This window comes from Typopeltis vanoorti, chromosome 19 (assembly GCF_054136105.1).
Source record: "Typopeltis vanoorti isolate ZY-2024b chromosome 19, IOZ_Tvanoo_1.0, whole genome shotgun sequence".
NCBI classification, from domain to species: domain Eukaryota; kingdom Metazoa; phylum Arthropoda; class Arachnida; order Uropygi; family Thelyphonidae; genus Typopeltis; species Typopeltis vanoorti.
This window is the reverse complement of record NC_143567.1, coordinates 53066475-53087617: the sequence shown is the minus strand read 5'-3', so window position 1 is coordinate 53087617 and position 21143 is coordinate 53066475. Positions and strand designations below refer to the sequence as shown.

Here is a 21143-nt window from a genome sequence, read left to right as displayed (position 1 = left end):
GGTGATGAGTGTTTCCCAAATCTTCGGAAGCTTAATGCACCCATATTTATTGAGATTTGGTTGGTTTTTGAGAGCTGCTGCTACTTCTAAGAAAAGTCTCTCTTTCTTGAATTTGCTGTGGTGGAGCATGGTGGTTTTCTTCCATGATACTCTGTGGGTGGTGTCCAAAACATGGTCAGCCAAGCCTGAATGGCCATAGTTGTGTTTGAAGATGTAGGACTTGTGTTCCTCTAGACGGATGGATGCTGATCTGCCTGTCTGTCCAAAGTACGCCAGCTTACAGGAACAGGGTACTTTGTAAACTCCAGGCAGAGAGAGAGGAGGGAGCTGATCTTTCGTAGAACGGATAAGGGTAGCCAGTTTGCAGTGGGGCTTGTATGCTGTGTGTAGATTGTATTGTTTTAGTATCTTGGCTATTTTTTCAGATGTGCCACGGATGTAGGGTATGGTGATGGCATTTTTAAAATCTTGTTGACGAGAAGGAAGGGGAATGGGGGAGGAGTTGATTATTTTTTTGATACCATTGGAGAGGAAAGTGCTGTGTATGTGGTTAAGCTCATTAGTGAGGGCGGTTCCACTGGAACAAAGATTGTGGGCTCTCTTGGTAAGAGTTTTAATAATGCCATATTGTTGAGAGGGGTGGTGGTGGGAGAGTTTGTGAATGTATCTGCCTGTGTGTGTGTGGGTTTTCTGTATACGGTGAAGGTAAGTATATCATTAGGCAGGCGTGTGACTAAGGTGTCAAGGAAGGGTAAACAATTGTTCTTTTCCTTTTCCATAGTGAATTGGATTCTTGGATGTAGACTATTGAGATGACTGAGGAAGGAGTCTAACGTGTCTGGGCCATGAGGCCAAATAGAGAACACATCATCTACATATCTTAGCCAGATAGAAGGTTTGAGTGGGGCTGAGTCTATGGCTCGTTTTTCGAAATCTTCCATATAGAAATTGGCAAGGGGGGTGAGAGGGGGGAACCCATGGCAGTTCCTTCTATCTGCTTGTAGATTTTGTTGTTCCAAGAGAAATATCCAGAGTTAATGGCAAAGGAAAAGAGATCTAAGATGTCAGAGGGAAAAACCTTTTCTAAGAGAGATAAGGTGTCAATTAAGGGAATATTGGTAAACAAAGAGGAGATATCAAAGCTTACCAATATGTCTGTCTTCTTCAAGGTTAAATTTTCTGTGAGGGCTTTAAAGTGGGTCGAGTTTTTTATATAGGAAGGGGACCTTCCGGTGAGGGGGATCAGAGAGTTGGCCAGCTGTTTAGATAGTCTATAGCAAGGTGCATTGGTAGCATCTACTATAGGCCTGAGTGGGGAGTTGGGTTTGTGGATTTTTGGTAAACCGTATATTCGGGGGGGGACGGGAGAAGAATATACGGTTTACCAAAAATCCACAAACCCAATTGAATCCATCTGAAAAAATAGCCAAGATACTAAAACAATACAATCTACACACAGCATACAAGCCCCACTGCAAACTGGCTACCCTTATCCGTTCTACGAAAGATCAGCTCCCTCCTCTCTCTCTCTGCCTGGAGTTTACAAAGTACCCTGTTCCTGTAAGCTGGCATACTTTGGACAGACAGGCAGATCAGCATCCATCCGTCTAGAGGAACACAAGTCCTACATCTTCAAACACAACTATGGCCATTCAGGCTTGGCTGACCATGTTTTGGACACCACCCACAGAGTATCATGGAAGAAAACCACCATGCTCCACCACAGCAAATTCAAGAAAGAGAGACTTTTCTTAGAAGTAGCAGCAGCTCTCAAAAACCAACCAAATCTCAATAAATATGGGTGCATTAAGCTTCCGAAGATTTGGGAAACACTCATCACCAGAGTTCCCACCTTACATTCCAGGCCACCTACTACTACCCTTAGAGGGCGCTCTACCTAGATAGGACTTTAGTGTCACCCACGTGGTTGGGCTTAGTATTGTTTGTTATTTGTGCATATGTTACATTAATTTTTTTGTAATCCCCGTAGATGTCCTAGTGACTAGGACGAAATATAGGAAGCATTAAAGTCTATTTTAATTCTTTTTAAGTGTTGTAAAAATATCCATTAAGCCTCCAACATGATGTCCTCACAGCACTTAAGCCTCTACACACGAGTTGTAAGTCAGCAGTTAGAATTGAAGGAAGTACAGGAAGATGGTTTAATGTTAAATCTGGTGTCAGACAAGGATGTACATTATCCCCTTTGTTATTCATTATCTATATGGATCACATTATGAAGAAAAGTGGTATTAATGATATCAAAATTGGAGATGTTAATCTCAGCTCTTTGCTTTATGCAGATGATATTATACTTCTAAATAAATTCGCTACAAGTTTGCAAGATTCTCTAACTAAATTAAATAACTATTGTAATAGATATGGTATGAAGGCTGCAAAAACAAGACAATGGAATGAAGGTCAGCAAAAACTTGAAGGGCATAATGAATGGAGAACCTATAGAACAAATAAAACATTTCAGAGTAGCTGAAATGTTTTACTTAGGCAAGATTTTTAGTGAAGATGGTAAATTAAATATGGAAATAGACAACAGGATCAAGAAAGCTAGTATGGTAGGAAGTCAACTGAATAAATTTATATGGAATAAGGGAGAAATTAGTCAAAAACTAAATTAGCTGTATACAAGACAGGTGTTCAAACCAGTTTTAACTTGTGGATCTGAGAGCTGGGTTAGAAGCAGAGACGTAGCTGAGGGGGGGGGTCTGTCCCAAGCAGCACTTTGAACCTTTTTGAACTTTTGCAGTCAATTCTAAAATAAAGTGTTGAGAACTCATTTCCAAATATTGTAATACTGCTGCGAATTTTACTCACAATTGCTTTAAGTATTGCTAGTTGTGAGAGGAGTTTTTCTGAATAAAATTGATTAAGAATTACATACATTACTATGAAACACAGACTTTGCCAATGTTATTGACGATTTTGCTAACAGAAAAGCAAGAAAAATAGCATTTTAGAATGTTGAAATTAAAGTTTTACTTCAAAAATAAACATAGTGTTTTAATTTATTTCCCTATATGTCGTTTTGACTTTTTATAGTATTTTTGGTGTGTATTGAGAGGGGCGACAAACTCAGGGACTGCACTGGGCGGCAAAAGCTCTAGCTACACCACGGTTAGAAGTAAAACACTTGACCAAAGACTAGAGACTGCAGATATGAGAGTCCTGAGAAAGATTAGGAGCATGAACAGATGGAATCAATGGCAATATCATATTAAAAATGAGGATATTAGGGAAGAACTTGACATTGTCAGCTCCAGGAATGCTTTAGCAGAGCTAATCTCAGGTAGTACGGTCACTTAAACAGAATGGGCAAGGAAAGATTAGCAAAATAAATGTTCTCTGCCAGGTTGGCAGGAAAATGACCCAGAGGAAGACCAAGATATAGGTGGATTGATACGGTAAAAAGTGATAGAAATAAAAGATCTGAGACGATAGAAATATAAGATCTGATAATGTTGGAGTCTTGACAAGTAACAGACTGATTTGGAGGAAAATTGTAGATAGGAAGTTAATAATGATGTAAATTTTTCATGTACTACTATCATATCCTGTACACCCCTTGAGGATACATGACAGAAATTTGTGATGATGATGTTTAAAATGCCCACCATCAGCATGGATACATGAGCATTAGCTATCATAACTGATCTACAAACTGAAAGGCATAAGGCAAGCAAACTTTTCTCTGCTTTCTGCTGTATCATTATCTACATTTCCTCCAATGTTTGCAGTTTGCAATTATAAAAATGCTTTTTCAAGCATCCCCACACAGAAAAATCCAAAGAGAAAAATCTAAAAAATCCAAAAAGCACTTTATTAGCAACATATCCAATAATCATGAAATTCATTGTCAAGATTATCCCACACTGTTGTAAGATAATATAGGGATGCACCTTGTTGAAAAAACACCAATATATCTCTAATTATGTTTTTGTTGGTACAGCATAATCTCTCAACACTTAGTGATAATTTTCACCATTAATAGTACCACTAAATCCCTTGAGATTTTTTTCCATGGGAATACTAGTAAAAGCATGCTTATATTTGCGAACTGTGAACACTGGAGGAAATGTGGATGATAATACAAAAAAAAGCAGAAAAAAATTGTGCCTTTCAGTTTGTAGATCAGTTGTGATAGATACAGCTCATGTATTCATGCTGATGGTGGATATTTGGAACATTTAAACTAAATTTATTATTAAACTGAAACTAAATTAAACTAAATTTAAACTAAATATATTAAAACTGTTGAGAGATGTGACTCATGTATTCATGCTGATGGTGGGCATTTCGAACAGTTAAACTAAATTTATGATATTGTAAAAAATTGTCTATCTCTTTACTTCAAAAAATTTTGTTTAAAATTTAAAATTGTGCATGATGTTCATGAAATATAAATTTTCAAAATGTGTATACATAATTTTAAACATGCTGTATTTTATCCTATGTTACAAGGACATCATTGCATCTTGTGATTCATGTTTTGAATGTTGTTAACCAATCTTCTCTTCTCTCCTTGACAATAAAATATATTGGAGTTAATAAATTCTGATTTTCAATATGTGTAAACTGTTACAAAAATATATTTCTAGACAATAATTTGCCTTCTTAAAGTACAGTGCGTGTGCATGTGCACACGCATGGTCAATGAGTATTTATATAGATAGCATTACATTTTTTGTCTTTATTCGTAATTTCTAGATACTTATGCAATGATGTTATTTTTTTAAAATTTCATTGGTGCTGTTATGGACTGGACTATGCCACTTAATGTAAATATCCTTTCTCCTATTTAATTAATTAGATAGGTTTCTTTAATCTAAAAAAAAAAAAGGCACATATGTATTTCATGCTTCACTATGACATACACTTCATATTTAAGATTAATTTTTAAGCATTTAAATAAATCATACTAAGAAATGTCTGGTCAGCATTTTATTAACAAAGTATTTATATATATAAGAATACAATACAATACAAAACATTAAATCTCTATGGATGAAAGACCTCTTTTTACTCATTCACTCACACAAATACAATGCACCTTAAAGTTATGGGTCAAGACTGTTCTAAAATTAATTTTTGAAATACTGAATAGAAAAGTATTGCATATAAGTTGGAGCAAATGGAAACGGACATGAAGCTGGTGGCATTGATGCAGAGACTGACAGGCAGATACCAGAGAGTGGTATAAGGTGTGAAGTGCAATCAGTTTCAATATTAATAATGTAGGAAATTATTTAAGAGGGGATATTGATGATGCAAAACTGGAGAGGGCAATAGTTGATAAAGGTGAGGTAAACATCCTTCGAGATGATTTAAATAAATTTTTGATGTGGGCAAAGTATAATGGTTGTCAATTTAATGTCAAAAAATGTAAGGTAATGCATTTCAGGATCAAAAAGTTATATAATGTTTATTATGGATTGCAGGAAGCTGTTGAAGCTAGGAATCTGGGGATGATAGAAGACAGAGAGCTGAAGTTCAGAGGACATATTGCAAAAGTTGACAAAACAGCTCAAAGGATTACTTGGATGTTTTAGAACACATTCACCTGGGTTTCTTTGGGGATGAGGAGGTGCTGGAGAGGATACAGAGACAAGTGACCAAGCTAGTGACAGGCCTATGGAATGCTCTCTATGAGTCTAGATTGAAGGTGTGTAGGTTGTAAAGTCAAGTGGAAAAGAGGGGACATGATAGAAACTTTTAAGTTACTAAAAGGGTTCTATAAGACTGACATGAAGAAGAAATTTTTCTATACATAATGAGTATATAGAGAGAGTCATTCCTGGAAGTTGTGTAAGAGTGTGCTGACTATTTTTTGCTTCGAGAGTGGTGAATGATTGTCAGAGGTAGTTATGAGTGCCTTGACAATGAATGAGTTTAAGGAGAAGTATGACAGATTGATGGGTATGACATACACTATGAATAATGGTTAGTGTACATATCTCCCATGATGAGTCTTCTGACTTCATGGAGATACCCATATAATAATACTAATAGTACTAATAATAAGTATTATTATTATTATCAACTTGGTCTCTAGAGAAAATAATAAATTGTCTGTAGAGGCCTGCATACTAAAATTTAGTTTAAACACAATATTTATAAAATATAAATATTATAATTATTATTATATAGTTTGAGTAAGGTGTTATTACACTGTCTCAAAATTAAATAAAGCTAATATTCACTCACCAGCTTTTCCATCTAGGCACCGACAGATAGGACAATTATGGTCATTTCTTCCGATTAATATGCATCCTTCAGAACATACTGAATGCTTACACTGTGGCCTATACTCTGTATCCACTAAAAAAAATAAGATACTTATCAAAAAATAATGTAAATTTGATTTTATTCTTTCATGTAAAAAAACTCTTACTTTAAAGAAAAAAACGCTTACTTCAGGATCAGTGTAAAAGAGCTTTTAGAATATATATATATATATATATATTTTTTTAACAAGTTTAATTATTAATTAAATCAAATTAGAAAGGTCAATTTTATTTTCTATATAAAAGTGCTTACTGCATAATATATTAGCTGTCTTCAAGAACATCTAATATATTATGTATTATCCAACTGATGAATTTTTGTATAATTGTGTGGTATTTGTTTAGTATTCAGTTGGATTTTACAATCTCAGCATTGTCTCCATGTGCAGAAATTATATTCAACATAGCAGCTGCCCAGTTTCAGTAACAGCCCTAGTTCTCCCCAATTTAAAAAGTACATTATTTGTAGCCTAGTTGAAAATTTTACGGTATGTACATGACCTCATTGTCTAAGAATGTGGCAGGTGTGAGATAGGAATATGTATGTGTGCATGAAATGCAGGCAGTGGATAGTGCTGGGAGACATGAGCGTCTTAATCTCAGGATTTAGTGGTGGCAGAGATAATGCTTTGGAAGTGGGTGATTTTCATTTTGTGAATAGCAGTAGCATGTTCAAGGATGGAGAGAATGTTAAAGACCTACTTATAGATTTAGCCTTGGGTTGTTTAGCAGATGGAGATGGTTTTTCTGATGGCAATGATTGTGTGTGAATGGCAATTGAAAGCAAAATGTGTGAAGAGAGAAACAGAACTGCTGAAAAAGGAGATGGAGGGAATGAAGACTGAGCTGAGGAGAGTGAATAAAGATCTTGAGAGGATAGAGAGGTTGGCTAGTGTGAGAGGAACAAGGAACAGTGTAAAAGAACAGAAAGAGCAAGGGAGAGAGGAATGTGAGAGAATTGGAGAGAGTGTGGAAGCAAGGGATAGAGAGGTGAGAGGGAGGGAGGGAGGGAGGGAGAGAGAGAGAGATTGCAAGCCATAAGAGTCAGAGATGCCAGTGAGAAAAGGATTAATGAATCTATTTGGAGTGTCATGTATAGAGATTCAACGATTCAGGGTGGGCAGAGTAGAGTGCCACACTCTTTATATTCTCTGGAATGATAAAGAGTGTGGCACTGGCAGTGAAGATGGGTGAAAGTGTGGCAGGGATGATAGTAATGGTTGGGACAAATGACCTGAGAGGTAGCATACATCATGTAGCATGAGCTTTGAGGTAGATGTTAGACATAGTGCAGCAGAAATGTGTCTGAGGAAAGATAGTAAGCGTGCTGCCCAAGCATAATAATGCGGAGTGGAGGAGAAAAGCTGTGATAACAAATGAGATGATAGCAAGAATGTCCACGAAAAGGGGGTCTGGAATATGTAGGTGTATGGAGTACATTTGAAGATAGAAGGGAGCTGTATGCAAGAAATGGATTGCATTTGAATGCAGAAGAGTGCAGGCATGCACAGGTGGAATCATGTGGGGGATAATGGCTTGAGAAATAGAGGGTTTACACTATATTACAGAGCCAGGTGTAGTATGAGGGGGGTAATAATGACTATAAAAAGGCTGGAAATACAATGGTTTTTCTTTATACAAATGGCAGGAGCATTAGGAATAAAGGAAATGAGTTTGCGGAATTGATTGACTCAGCCTCTCCAAAGCTTGTTGGTATCAGTGAAAATCAGTTAACTGGAAATCAAAGGGTATACTGCATGCTCACAGATTTGAGACCCTTCAACACTTCTGCACATGTCAGAAGAAGGAGAATCTATTCCGATAATAGGGTAATCACTAATTGCACATTGCCGAAATGAAGCTTTTTAGCTCTTTATTTTAGTAAATGCTTTACACACCAATCAAGAGTTCACTTACAAAAAATACACCTCTCCGACACTTCGATTCTTTAGTACTGAACAAGAGTTTTTGCTCTCTTAAGGTTTCTGCCTGGTCTCAGAAGAGAACCAAAACCAGTTCAAAACAGCTGTCAGGCCAGTGAAACCTTATCAAAATGGACTAATAAAAGGCGAATATATAGATGCTGGGTGGTGCCTATGTCTTCTATATGGTCTGCACTAGGGCAACTCATAAATGCTGGTGAGCATATTCCTGTAAGTTCTCTGGTCAACTTCTTTACGAAACTTTCATAGTTTCTATATTCAACTTTGAAATAATGCTGAATTTAATATCCACTTGATTTATATAATAGGGTAATCAATACATTTCGTGGGATGAGTGTTTATTATTATACATTGGAAAATTGGCTTTACTTTTATGAAAATTCTAGATTTTCAAATGGCAACTATTTTGCTTGTACAACAGTTGAAAAATTTATGTATAAAGCATGTGATTTTGCATGTTGGTGACCAATTCGTACATCTTTTATTTCTTTCTCCCCTTCAGCATGAATTGATTTGGCAATCTCCCAGCTCAATTTCTATGAACTGTGGGCATACAATAGCATATTTTGGCAGGATAGGGAAGGTAAATGTGGTGGTGGAGTGTTACTCATGATAAAGAGATGAAGTGTGCATTCTCAGGGTGGAGATCTCAGTGGAAATAACACTAATCGCTTTGATAGTATATGGTGTGAAATGGATGATTTGAGTTGTTTGGACAAATGCAAAGCGGGTGATCATTATGAAGGCTTCAACTATAGTGATATAAACTGGGCAGAGGAGACTGCATGCACTAATAAGGGAAATGAATTTTGGGATTTCTTGAGGGACCATCCTACCAGAATCATTCTTTTTTTTGCTGGCTACGTATTGAAAGAATTCCCTAGGATTGTTTTTATTTATTTATTTTTTGGCTTCATTAGAACTTCATATTAAACACCTCATGATATGCAGGTACCTAAAAAGTAAATAGATCTCTTTGTTATAGTACCTTCCCCAAGACTTATCATATGAGATAGATCCATAAATCTTTCTAAGAACTTGTTTTGTCCAAACAAGTCAAATCCTTTCTCATCTGATTTAGTTTTGGTATGTTTGTTCATGTTTTGGTACCATACATAAATACTGGTTATGTCAGCATCCTAAATAATATGCTTTTCGTAGCTTTTAACTAGACTTCTAAATGTCTTAAGAGCCCATAATATCATTGACTGGCAACTAACATCCTCCATCTTATTTCCTGATTGATGTTATCCACTACACACACACATGTAGAGAGAGAGAGAGAGAATGATATACATGTAGAAAGTGAAAGAGAATAAACAGGTGGCACTATTACATAAAACAGAAAAGGCATCATAGTTTAACAGTCATATTCTGAATTCCCAATAAAGCTTCAGGTTTAAGATCAAAAACATCCATATAAGTTTTCCAGGATAAGAGAATACAGGGTAGTCACTAACAGCATGGTTAATGGTCTGGGCTACATTACCACAATCACAATATGGAGAGTTAGGTTAAGTGTGGACCATAGATGTCAAGGAAGATCAAATATTTTACTATGGTAGTTGGATCAGGAATAGTGATGTAGAAGTTAAGATGTGTATTTCTGCTAGCATAGTTTCCAGGCTTATGTGATATCAAAGGGTTCATGCAACATTTGGACAGTACTTCTCCTGGCATATGTGATGTCTTCATGTGTGAGACAAGTCACTGTTCTCAATAATTTCTTTCCGTAGGTGACCTAAAGCCCCTTTCCTCTGAGACCACTTGCATTTGAATGAGGAAGGATGTAGGCATCTGGAGAGATTGCAGTTCTGAACGAGTCAGTGTGTCCCAGTGTGGATGGTAGCAGGGGTGGCCTCTTGTGGGAATGGGTACTTGGGAGAGGGGGAGGGGAACGACATCAGGTAATGCTGAGCCCAGTGGAGTCTAGAGGGGATTATGCTGGGTATAGAAACAATGGCATTTTTATGCTTTATACTAATTCAGAATAAGGGAGAGGAATTGGTGGCACTGATAGCATCAGCCTGGCCAAAGATTATTGGGATCACCAAGACATGGTTGAAAGAAGAGGATATAATAATAGGAATAGAAGTTGCTGGGTACAGCATTTTTTGGCAGGATAGGAAGGGAAAGCATGGTGGTGGAGTACTGCTTATGATAAGTGACGACCTATGTCCTCTAAGAGTGGAGGCTTTAGAAGGTTGTGACACTAATGATTTTGAAAGCATATGGTGTGAGGTGGAGGTGGGCAAGACAGGATATTTAGTGGGGGTGTTGCTACAGACCAAGGAGCACAGAGGGTTGGGACCAGGAGATGTTGAGACAGTTGAGCGTGGCAAGTGCAAGAAGAATGATTGTTATGGGAGATTTTAACTACAGTAGTATAAATTGGGGAGAGGAAGATGAATGTAGCAATAAGGGAATGGAATTTCTAGAATTCTTGAGGGACAAATATCTTAGGCAACATGTCACAGAGGGAACAAGAGGTTCAAGAGTTTTGGATTTGGTTATAGCATCAGAAGAGTTGATAATAACTGAGATGATATCTCTCCCACAGTTGGAGAGAGTGACCGTATGGTTTTGACTTGAAAAATGAATAGACATGCAGGAGTATCAAAGAGACGGGAACTTATGTGGAATTATAATGCAGGTGATTATAATAGTCTTAGCCATCTTAACTTGGAGAAGTTTCGTGGAGGGAGGAATTGGGAGGGCGGGATATCATTAGTGCTTGGGGAATTTTGAGGGAATATTTGTCAGCAGCAATGGAAAGCTGTATTCCACGAGTGAAGAAGAGGACACAATTTGGAGTAAAGTGGATGACAAACAATATTAAACAGGAACTGCATGTGAAAAAGAGGCTATGGAAGAGATATATGGAGACAGGTGAAGAGAAGATGCATGAAGAATATAAGACACAGGTCAGGAGAGTGACTAGTATGGTAAGGAAGGCAAAACTAGAATGTGAGAAAAGATTGTCCCTTAGATGAAAGGAAAATCCTAGGGAATTTTTTAGCTATGTGGCCAGTAGGAAGAAAAATGACTGTGGAAGAATGACATTTTGGGATAAAAATGGGAATAGAATGACTGATACAGAGAACACAGTGGAATTGTTCAATGAACACTTTATTGGAGAATTTCATCCTGGAGTAGTCAATTTGAATACTAGAGAGATAGGGCAGGTTCGAGGTTTAGAGTTGCAGGAGAAGAGGGTGTTCCAAATACTGAGTACTCTGGATGTCAGTAAAGCTGTGGGATTGGATGGTATTTCACCACGAGTTCTGAGAGAATGTGCTAGGGAACTGACAGTGCCTTTGACTTGGCTTTTCAATGAAAGTCTGGCTGCAAGAAAGGTGCCCATGGAACAGAAGGAAGGTAAAGATAGTGCCATTGCATAAGGGTGGTAGCAGACTGGAAGTGTCTAATTATAGGCCAGTTTGTGTGTCATCAGTAGTTAGTAAGATCTTGGAGAAAGTGGTGAGGGACCGTATACAGCATTGGGCAGATGAGAGTAAGGTTATCTGTGAGAGTCAACATATATTTGTGAAGGGGCACTCTTGTTTTAGCAATATGCTAGTCTTTTATAATAAAGTTACAAGAGCATTAGATGAGGGAAAGGCATATACTATACTGTCATTTTCCTAGACTTAGCAAAGGCATTTGACAGGATGCCAAATGATAAGCTGATATTCAAGTTGCATAGGTCTGGATGTCAGATTGGAGATTGGTCAACTGGATTCAGGATTAGCTGTCCGATAGGTATCAGAGAGTTGTGTATGGTAAAGCAATATCAAAGAGGCAGAAGGTTACAAGTGCAGCTCCATGGGGCTCCGTACTGGGATTGCACTTGTAACCTTCTGCGTTACAAGTGCAACCTTTGTAACCATGCGAAGCTGGGAAGGGTTATTAGTAATAGTGCAGATGTGGTAGCCCTGCAAGAGGATTTGAATAAGCTAGATAGATGGGCAAATGAATGGGGTGTCAGTTTAACGCAGAAAAATGTAAGGTCTTGAGGTTTTGGACACATCGATGGGACGCTGCATACTCTATGAGAGGAGTTAAACTGGAGGAAGTAGGGGAGACAAGAGATCTGTAGTAGATGATTGATAGAAACCTGAAATTTAGGGGACATATTGCAAAGGTAGTGAAGGTAACACAGAGGATTGCTGCAATAAGGAGAAGAACACTGACCTGCAGAGATAAAAGGGTTATCATTCCGTTGTATAAGACTCTGATCAGACCACACTTAGACTATTGTTCTCAGATCTAGTCCCCAGGATTTGAAGGGATGACGAAGTTGGTTTCAGGACTGTACAATGTTAGTTATGAGGATCGGCTGAGGGAGTGTGGACTGCAGAGTTTGGTCGATAGAAGAAGGAGAGGTGATATGATTGAGACTTTTAAACTTTTGAGAGGTGATTACAGGGTTGACACTGGGGAGTTCTTTCACTTGGTTGAACAGCAGGAAGGAGTCATTTTAAGGGGCCATCCCTGGAAGTTACGAAAGGAAACTGTGAGAAAGATGGTGAGGAGTGGTTTCTTTGCATGGAGGGTGGTTGAACCATGGAATGCATTGCCTGATAGAGTGGTGAGAGCGAGTACAGTCAATGCGTTTAAGGAGTGGTATGATAGACTTTGCATTTCCTAGGAGGGACCTCTCTTGATAGACTTGTGTTTATTAGAAAGGGACTCCCACAATGAGTCTGACTCCATGGAGGCCTGAAGAATGATGATAATAATAATAATAATAATAATAATTAATGGAGGAGTGTTGGAAACCACTAAGTTAGTGTTGATCTTACTGTTCTTCCAGAGATAAATCTCATGGTTTGGTGGAGATGGACATTAAGCATTGAGATGTGAACATTGTTAAGCACACTGAAGAACAGTATGGGAAACACTAATGCCAAAACTATTGCTTGTTTAGCGCCTCCGTAGTGCAATTGGAAGAACGACAGTACATTGTGCCCTTTGATTGGAATAGACCTAAGTTCGATTCTCGTCGTGACAGGAGGAATCTTTATCTGGACAATTTCAATCGAAGGTGAGTTAGCCGATCTCATACGGAGGTAGCAAGGTTTTTTTCTCCTGGAAACTCGGGTTTTTCATCCTGCATACAGACAAATCAGTCCTTCAGAACACACACAATTTAAAGACAAAGAATACTAGTTGTAGTGGTGGTGGAGGCGGGCGGTAGATGGCACTGATGGAGATGATTCGTAGTAGAGGTTCGGTGTAGTGGTTGAGACAGTTGTAGTTGTCCTCCCGCGATAAGTCTTCGGACTCCTTGGAGGTATCAGGAATAATAATAATAATGTATTACTCTAGTATCTGCATCCTATGAAGAGCCTGCTAGTTTCCATAAGATGTTATTGCAAGTTTTTAATTTGTCACCAATCTCTGTCAGGTGATCTTTGAAAGTTAAGGATCTATCAAGAGTCACTCATAGATATTTTGGGGTTCTGTTGTATTTTATTATGCTATTTCTAAAGTAGAAATACTTTACTATGGCAAGGTCACATTTTAACAATTTGCCCACATTCTGTAATAATGGTACCACTGAGTTAAACAAGGAGAATGGATACACCATGATACTTTTGGATTTTGCTAAGGCTTTTGACAGAAGGCAATGGAATACTCTTGCATAAATTGGAGAATATGGAATTGGATTATAAACTATTGGCATGGATAAAAGAATGGCTGACTGACAGATATCAAAAAGTGGTATATGGGGGGGGGGGTGAATCTGCAAGATTTGAGGTAACTAGTGGTGTGCCTCAAGGATCAGTCCTTGGTCCATTGTTATTCAATCTGTACATTAATGACAATGGGAAGGATTTGACATGTGACATACAGCTATTTGATGATGATGCAAAGATGATGCATGACTTTATATTTATCATTTCAATGTTAAATGTAAAGTCATGCACTTTGGTGTGATTAGATATCCACTGTCGTATTATATTGGTAGGATTATGCTTGAAGAAACTGATGAAGCTAGGAATCATGGAGTTTTAGTAGACAGGAAGTTGAAGTAATATATCAAGGGTCATAGAGCAAAAATTGTAAATGCAACTCAGAGAATAATGGTAATGCTAAAACGAATCTTGACACGTAAAGATAAAGAAGCCATTTTTGCCTCTTTACAAGGCCTTGATAAGACCGCACTTGGACTATTGCGCACGGGTCTGATCTCCTGGTTTCTGCAGTGATTTTGATACAGCAGAGAGAGAGTGCAAAGGAGAGTGTCAAAAATGATATCAGGATTGTGGAATACATATTATGAAGACAGATTGAGAATTTGTAGGCTGGCAATGATTCAATGGTTTCTCCTGTTTGCACTAGCAAACAAAGAAAGAGAGGTAATATGATTGAGATTTACAAACTTCTAAAAAGGTTATACAGAATTTCAGTAGATGAAACTTTTCATTTTATGGAGGGTGGGGGAAAGAACACGAGGGCATCCATGGAGTTGAGAATGAATGCTGTCAAAAAAAAGGGGGGAGGGGGGGAGGGCTAGATTTTTCTCTCATAGAGTAGTGAGTGATTTGGAATGGATTGCCATTGGATGTTATGTGTGCAAATAACGTGAATGAAGTCAAAAACAGGTATGATAGCTGCTGCGAATAGTATGGCCTCCCTAGATGAGTTCCTGACTACCTGGAGGTCTCTCTTAATAATAATAATAATAATAAAGATTATTCTTTAGCTTGTAGAATTTATTTCTGGAGTCATTAGAATATACCTGAATCCATCTATTAATAGGACCACATATTGTATACAAGATTAGCAATCTTGAGAGAGGAAACAATCTCTAGAAATATCAGGATTAGACCCTCTCACCAAACAGTGCCATAAGCTGCTGAAAGATCTACAAAAGCAGGCATTAACAAAACCATTTTCAATACAGGTGGCTAAGGCCAACACCCAATCACAGGAACTTCTGTTAAGCCTAAATCCAGCTTGCTCTATGAGTATCTTACCATAGATGATTGAAGAAATCCTACTGTACAGTAATCTTTCAAAAGGTTTCAGACAGGTGCTTAACAAAGTAATCTGTTGATAGCTTGTAACAAGAGATGGATCTTTCCCAGGTTTTAAAATAGCTATTATTTTTGATCTCTTAAAAGTGTTGGTAATGCTCTTTTCTCTTCTGTCATTATATATATTAGTCAGCCATTTTAATGGCATTTGGACCACAGTCCTTTATGAATTCTGGATAGATGCTATCCAGGTCAACCTCTTTCCCAGTTTTCAGCAATTCAATAGCCTGTACAAGTTCTAGCAATGTGAAAGGGAATAGGATAAGTGATGAACTGTATTTCTATTGGATTTCTCGGCCTTGCCTTCATCTTTCATAGCATGTTTGTCACATTGATAAGTTGGGAGAGACAATATATTCTGCAATGGGATTAATATTGACAAAGTAATGTTCGTTGAAGCTCTAGTCTTGGAATCAAGTCTTCTTATTTAAGATCATTTTTTAAAACCATATAAAGATATGGTCTTAAATAAGAAGTTGAAAGTACTGAAAAGAGATTTCAAACTACATCTAACACAAATAAATTGCAACTGAAGTGTAAAAAAAGATATCACAATGTAGTTTGAAATAGAGAGCACGATTTTAAAATGGAGAGTGGAAAATTGAGCGATTCTTCTCCATCAACTCTGGAGGTCCATGGTAAACAGGTATCTCTTGTTATTCATTGAACTACAGAAAAGATTCTTATTCTTTACTGAAGTATCCTTATGTGTTCTGAACTTTGCCTGTTTTCTCCCTCCTCTTCATGGAAATCATCCACTTGATTTTCCTCACTTCTTAATTAGTAAGTTATATATGCTACACAGTATGCTGCAGTCAACAATACATGGTTAGAATCAATAACTGAAGTGGTAGAAACAGTTATTGGTTCTACGGAGCTATATTTAAGTTGATGTTTAAAAATATGCTTAGTACTATATAAAGTACTAAGCATATTTTTAAATACTATATACGATTTTTTAAATGTAAAAATACTGTTTTGAAATAACACTTTTTTTTTGTTCCAAAGATTAATCACTTATAAATCTTTTTCTCTTCTGCTGTGTGCCTCACAGTTTAAGAATGGCTAGTCAAAAGAAATAGGTCTAGAAAATTACATATAATTATTTAACTTTCTATACTCTTTGGGAGGAGTTAAACTGGAGGAAGTAGGGGAGACAAGAGATCTGAGGTTGATGATTGATAGAAACCTGAAATTTAGGGGATATTGCAAAGGTAGTGAAGGTAACACAGAGGATTGCTGCAATAATGAAAAGGATACTGACCTGCAGAGATAAAAGGGTTATCATCCCATTGTATAAGATTCTGATCAGACCACACTTAAACTATTGTTTTCAGATCTGGTCCCCAGTATTTGAAGGGGATAAATTAACTGTGGAAAGGGTACAAAGGTGGATAACAAAGATGGTGTCGAGACTGTACAATGTTAGTTATGAGGATCGGCTGAGGGAGTGTGGACTGCAGAGTTTGGTGGATAGAAGAAGTGATATGATTGAGACTTTTAAACTGTGGAGAGGTGGTTACAGGGGTTGACACTGGGGAGTTCTTTCACTTGGTTGTACAGCAGGAAGGAGTCATTTGAAGGGGCCATTCCTGGAAGTTATGAAAGGAAACTGTGAGAAAGAGGGTGAGGAGTGGTTTCTTTGCATGGAGGGTGGCTGAACCATGGAATGCATTGCCTGATAGAGTTTGTGTTTGATAGACTTTGTGTTTCCTAGGAGGGACCCGTGTTTCTTAGACAGGACCTCCCACGATGAGTCTTTTGACTGCATGGAGGCATGAATAATAATAATAACAATAATAATAATAATAATAATAATAATAATCCCTTCCTAGCACAGTCACGAAGAGTTTGAAATGTTAAAACTTGAAAACCTGGAAGTGAGGCGACTGATGGAGAAAGCAGGTGTGGAATGGAAGAAAGCCTGATTGATGGAACACAAGTGGGAGTGATTGCTGATATGAAAGAGCGCACTATTGATAGAATGCAAGAATTGTAGAATGAAGTGATTAAGAGGCATATGCAGAATGAGATTCGATGTATGATGGATATGAAAGGAAAAGTGTGAAAGAATAAAATGAATGATAGTGGAAAAAAAAAAAGTTGCAAATGATTCAAGAGCAGCAGATTGTTAGAAATGGTGTGGTGGATGAGAGGGTGTACAAGGCCTATTTCCCAGCAGGAAGAATAAACAGGATGATTAATGCTCTGGATATGAGAAGTAAAAGTGCAAGGGATTTAGTGGTAGTGTTAGGAATGAATGATAGGGAGAATGTGAGGATAGATATCAGGAAATTATTGAGAAGAGTGAGCAACGGTATGGTAGGAAGAGTAGTTGGTATGTGACCCAAGTAATGTCAATGATAAGTTGAGATGGCAAGTACAAATCAAGAATAACATGCTAGCAGAGCTGCATGAGGAAAAAGGGGAGCATTTTATTGATGTGGAAAGTATTTGAGGGAAAAATTGAATTATATAAGATTGGATTACATTTAAATAGAATTGGTGTGAATCAACTCTGGAAGAAATGTAATGAGTAACATGAACAAGGTATCAATGGAGATTAGAGGTGATGAAAATGAGCAGGAGAATGGAGCAGGTGAGACCAAAGTGATTATCAATGGGGATGAGAGCAGTATGAGATGAGAATAAGATGCGAAAAGGAAAAAAAGGAGACAGGATAAGGAGAACAGAGGGAAACAGTAATAAATGCATGTATGAGAATGATCAGCATAGGAATGAATCGTGGAATGCATGGGAATAATTAGGTCTGGTGTGGGGGGGGGGGAGAAAGATGGAACAAAGGGGTAAGCAGAGAGAAGCAGGTGTGGGGAAGTCACAAATCAGGAGGATGGTATGGGTAGGACTGATTATAGGCCAAGAAATCAATTTTTTATAGATATTATTTCTGGAAAATTTCTATGTTACTCCTCTAAATATAAATATTAATTTTTATGGCTATTTTCCCTATTTTTGTTTAGGAGTATCCCTTTTATAATGTCATTGGCTTTTTACTCAATTTTTAGGGCATTACTGAAGTTTTAAAGACAGATACATTGCAGAATATATGGGAAGAATAATTTTGTACATACCTTTGTAGGATGTTCTTGGTTGTCTTCTTATTGAGCAGCATCTGGCATATGGTGATATACATTTACATTACTGTTGAAGTATGACTGAAAGGAAGGGTGGGGGAGATTGCAGGTGAGGCAAGAGATATGTGAATTTAAAAACGAGGGTTTTAAAATTCTCTTCTTTTCAAGTCTTTTCTAGACACACACCTTCCCTCAGGCTGTCATTTCTTCAGAGTCTACCACTAAATCTATACACACAGGCCAATACATATACAAAGACTCATATCCCATCACTAGGTGCTGAAGAATGAATATGAAATTATAAGCCAAACCTTTACAAAGACTACAACAAAAAATAAGTTCACAAGGTCCTTCATAACAAAGCTGCTAAAGATAAAAAAAAATAAATAAATACCATAGTCATACCATACATTAGGAAAAAATCAGAAATAATAGATAGAATGCAGCATAAATACAATATTAAGGCAACATTCAAACCTCCACAAAATTAAAAGCATACTTAAGCTCATTTAAAGATCAACTTCCTTACTGTATCCACCCAGGAGTTCACAAAACTCAGTGCACCTGCAACTTATCCTATATAGGGGGAAACAGGATGCACAATTCCAATAAGAAAAGATGAACACAAATGACACATTAAATTCCCTCATTATGGTAAAACAAGCCTTTCTGATCATGCACTCCAAATACATGACAGAATTAACTGGAAAGGCACCAAACTCTTACACTACACCAAAACTTCATTTGAAAGAAAATTCAAAAACATTGTGACATGATGATTCATCATCCCAATCTCAACAAGAATGATGTATAAGCAACTACAAGAGCATGGAAGATGCATTTATAATCCATAGAACATTCACGTATAGAACATCAGAAGAAGAAGATGGCAGAACCTCAACACGTTAAAACCTGATCAGTAGACAGAACATAAAGATAACCAGACTGTAGAGTAGAAATTGATGCAGTTTCACGTTTAATTTTGCATTATAATTTGCTGTTTTTATTATAAAACACAATTCTTTTATTTATTTTAAATTTTACACTTCTTGTCTTTCTTTCCCTCACCAGAGGTTAGGCTAGTGCAAATAGTTAACAAAGCTGTTATACTATAGCCTACTTATGTGTATTGTGATGTAGCTTGTATTTTAGTTCATATATATATATATATATATATGTATGTATATATATATGTATGTATGTATTCCTGATGATAACCTTGATATAGAGGTTGAAACATCAAGTATTATTTTTCTTAGTTTAAGTAATTACTCCAACACATACTTTTTTGTCTCCATAATTTCTACACAACAGAGCTATTTTTAGTAATGAAACAACCTTTTTTATTTATCCAACTAGATTACAGAATTGTTAAATAAATGGGATTATATTAAATAACAATTATTAATTTGACATACCTGCGTGCAATTTTTGAAGGTAAGGATAATATAGTATGGGCCAAGACTAGGTCAGGATGAGACAATATATAATTAGGAGGTGCTGAAGATAAAGAACTGATAATTTGAGTGTAGAGATACTTATCAGATAGCAAAAAAAAAAACATAAACCAATATATAATATATATATATATATATATATATATATTTTTTTAAAGAATTGAATGACTTAAACCGAGAGAAATGGAAAAAAACAGTTTATTAGTACTACACAACTAGTTTCAGCTTTTTATGGAAATTCATCAAGGAAAGTAAATGTATATATTTAACATTAAAATGTTGAAGTCAACGTATTCAAAGCTGTTCCCTCGCTGGCTACATTGTTAGACGTGTGTGTGTGCATATAGCATCTCGTGAAACGCCAGAGTATTTGATCACAGCAGAATGACAGCCTGAAAGGTTGTAGCTTAGGTTGTTGTTTAAATGTACAGGGTTGAGGATGATTTCCATAGATTCTATAATCTTTCTTTCCAATTCGTCATGGCAACGGAAAATGTTGTTAGATTTATCCTAAATCATTGTATGGCTATGGTTTTCTTCATTAGAATTGGCCGAAAACAGAACATGGCTAGATAAAGCACTGGCACATGTTCCCTTGTCAGCAATGTCTCTCTTGTGCTCCTGAATGCGTAACTCGATGGACTTATCTGTTTGGCCAAAGTAAGGAATGTTACAGTCACACCAGATCTGATAAACACCAGGATATTTTAAGATTACAATGACTAGGTTTTGGATGGCTTACTAGAGAACAGATTTTTGGAAGAGGAGTAAATAAAGTTCTTATGTTGTATTTTTTAAGAACCTTGGTTAATTTGGGAGAAACAGAGCTTATGTATTGTATAGAGATATTACCTTTTACATTATTCGACTCTTCATTATGGCAACCAGGAGGTTTAAATAGGTATTTTTTAGTAATTTTTTGAGAATATCCATTTAGTCGAAAAGTAGATCTAAGAAAATTGATTTCTTTATGAAGTTCAATCGAATCACCAAGAAGAAAGCAAGCTTTATGTCCCAAAGTAGAAATTATTCCAAATTTCTGAGGATAATGAATGGGATTGACTATGGAGATATCTGTTGGTGTGGGTAGGTTTCCTGTAGATCGAGATTTTTAGTTTTTCTGAAGAATGGGTCAGATTGATGTCTAAAAAAGAAAGGGAACCATTAGCTTCAAACTCAGCCGTAAATTTAATATTTGGGTGTTGGCCATTGAGATGTTCAGGAATTTCAGGAGAGATTCACGGCCATAGCTCGAAATTAAGAAAATGTCATCAAAGTATCATTTCCAAATTCTTGGTTTTAA

The 21143-nt window shown here is 36.9% G+C and overlaps 1 protein-coding gene across 6 annotated transcripts in view; it reads right to left on the bottom strand.

The window, feature by feature from the left end:
* The window catches only part of LOC150096090 (kielin/chordin-like protein), a 649251-nt gene that overhangs the window by 149885 nt on the left and 478223 nt on the right, over positions 1-21143 (bottom strand). For all 6 annotated transcript variants that reach the window (XM_090408779.1, XM_090408780.1, XM_090408782.1 and 3 more), the window contains one exon: positions 6220-6333. In XM_090408779.1, coding sequence (XP_090264905.1) covers positions 6220-6333 — 114 coding nt within the window. The remainder of the gene's footprint in view (positions 1-6219; positions 6334-21143) is intronic.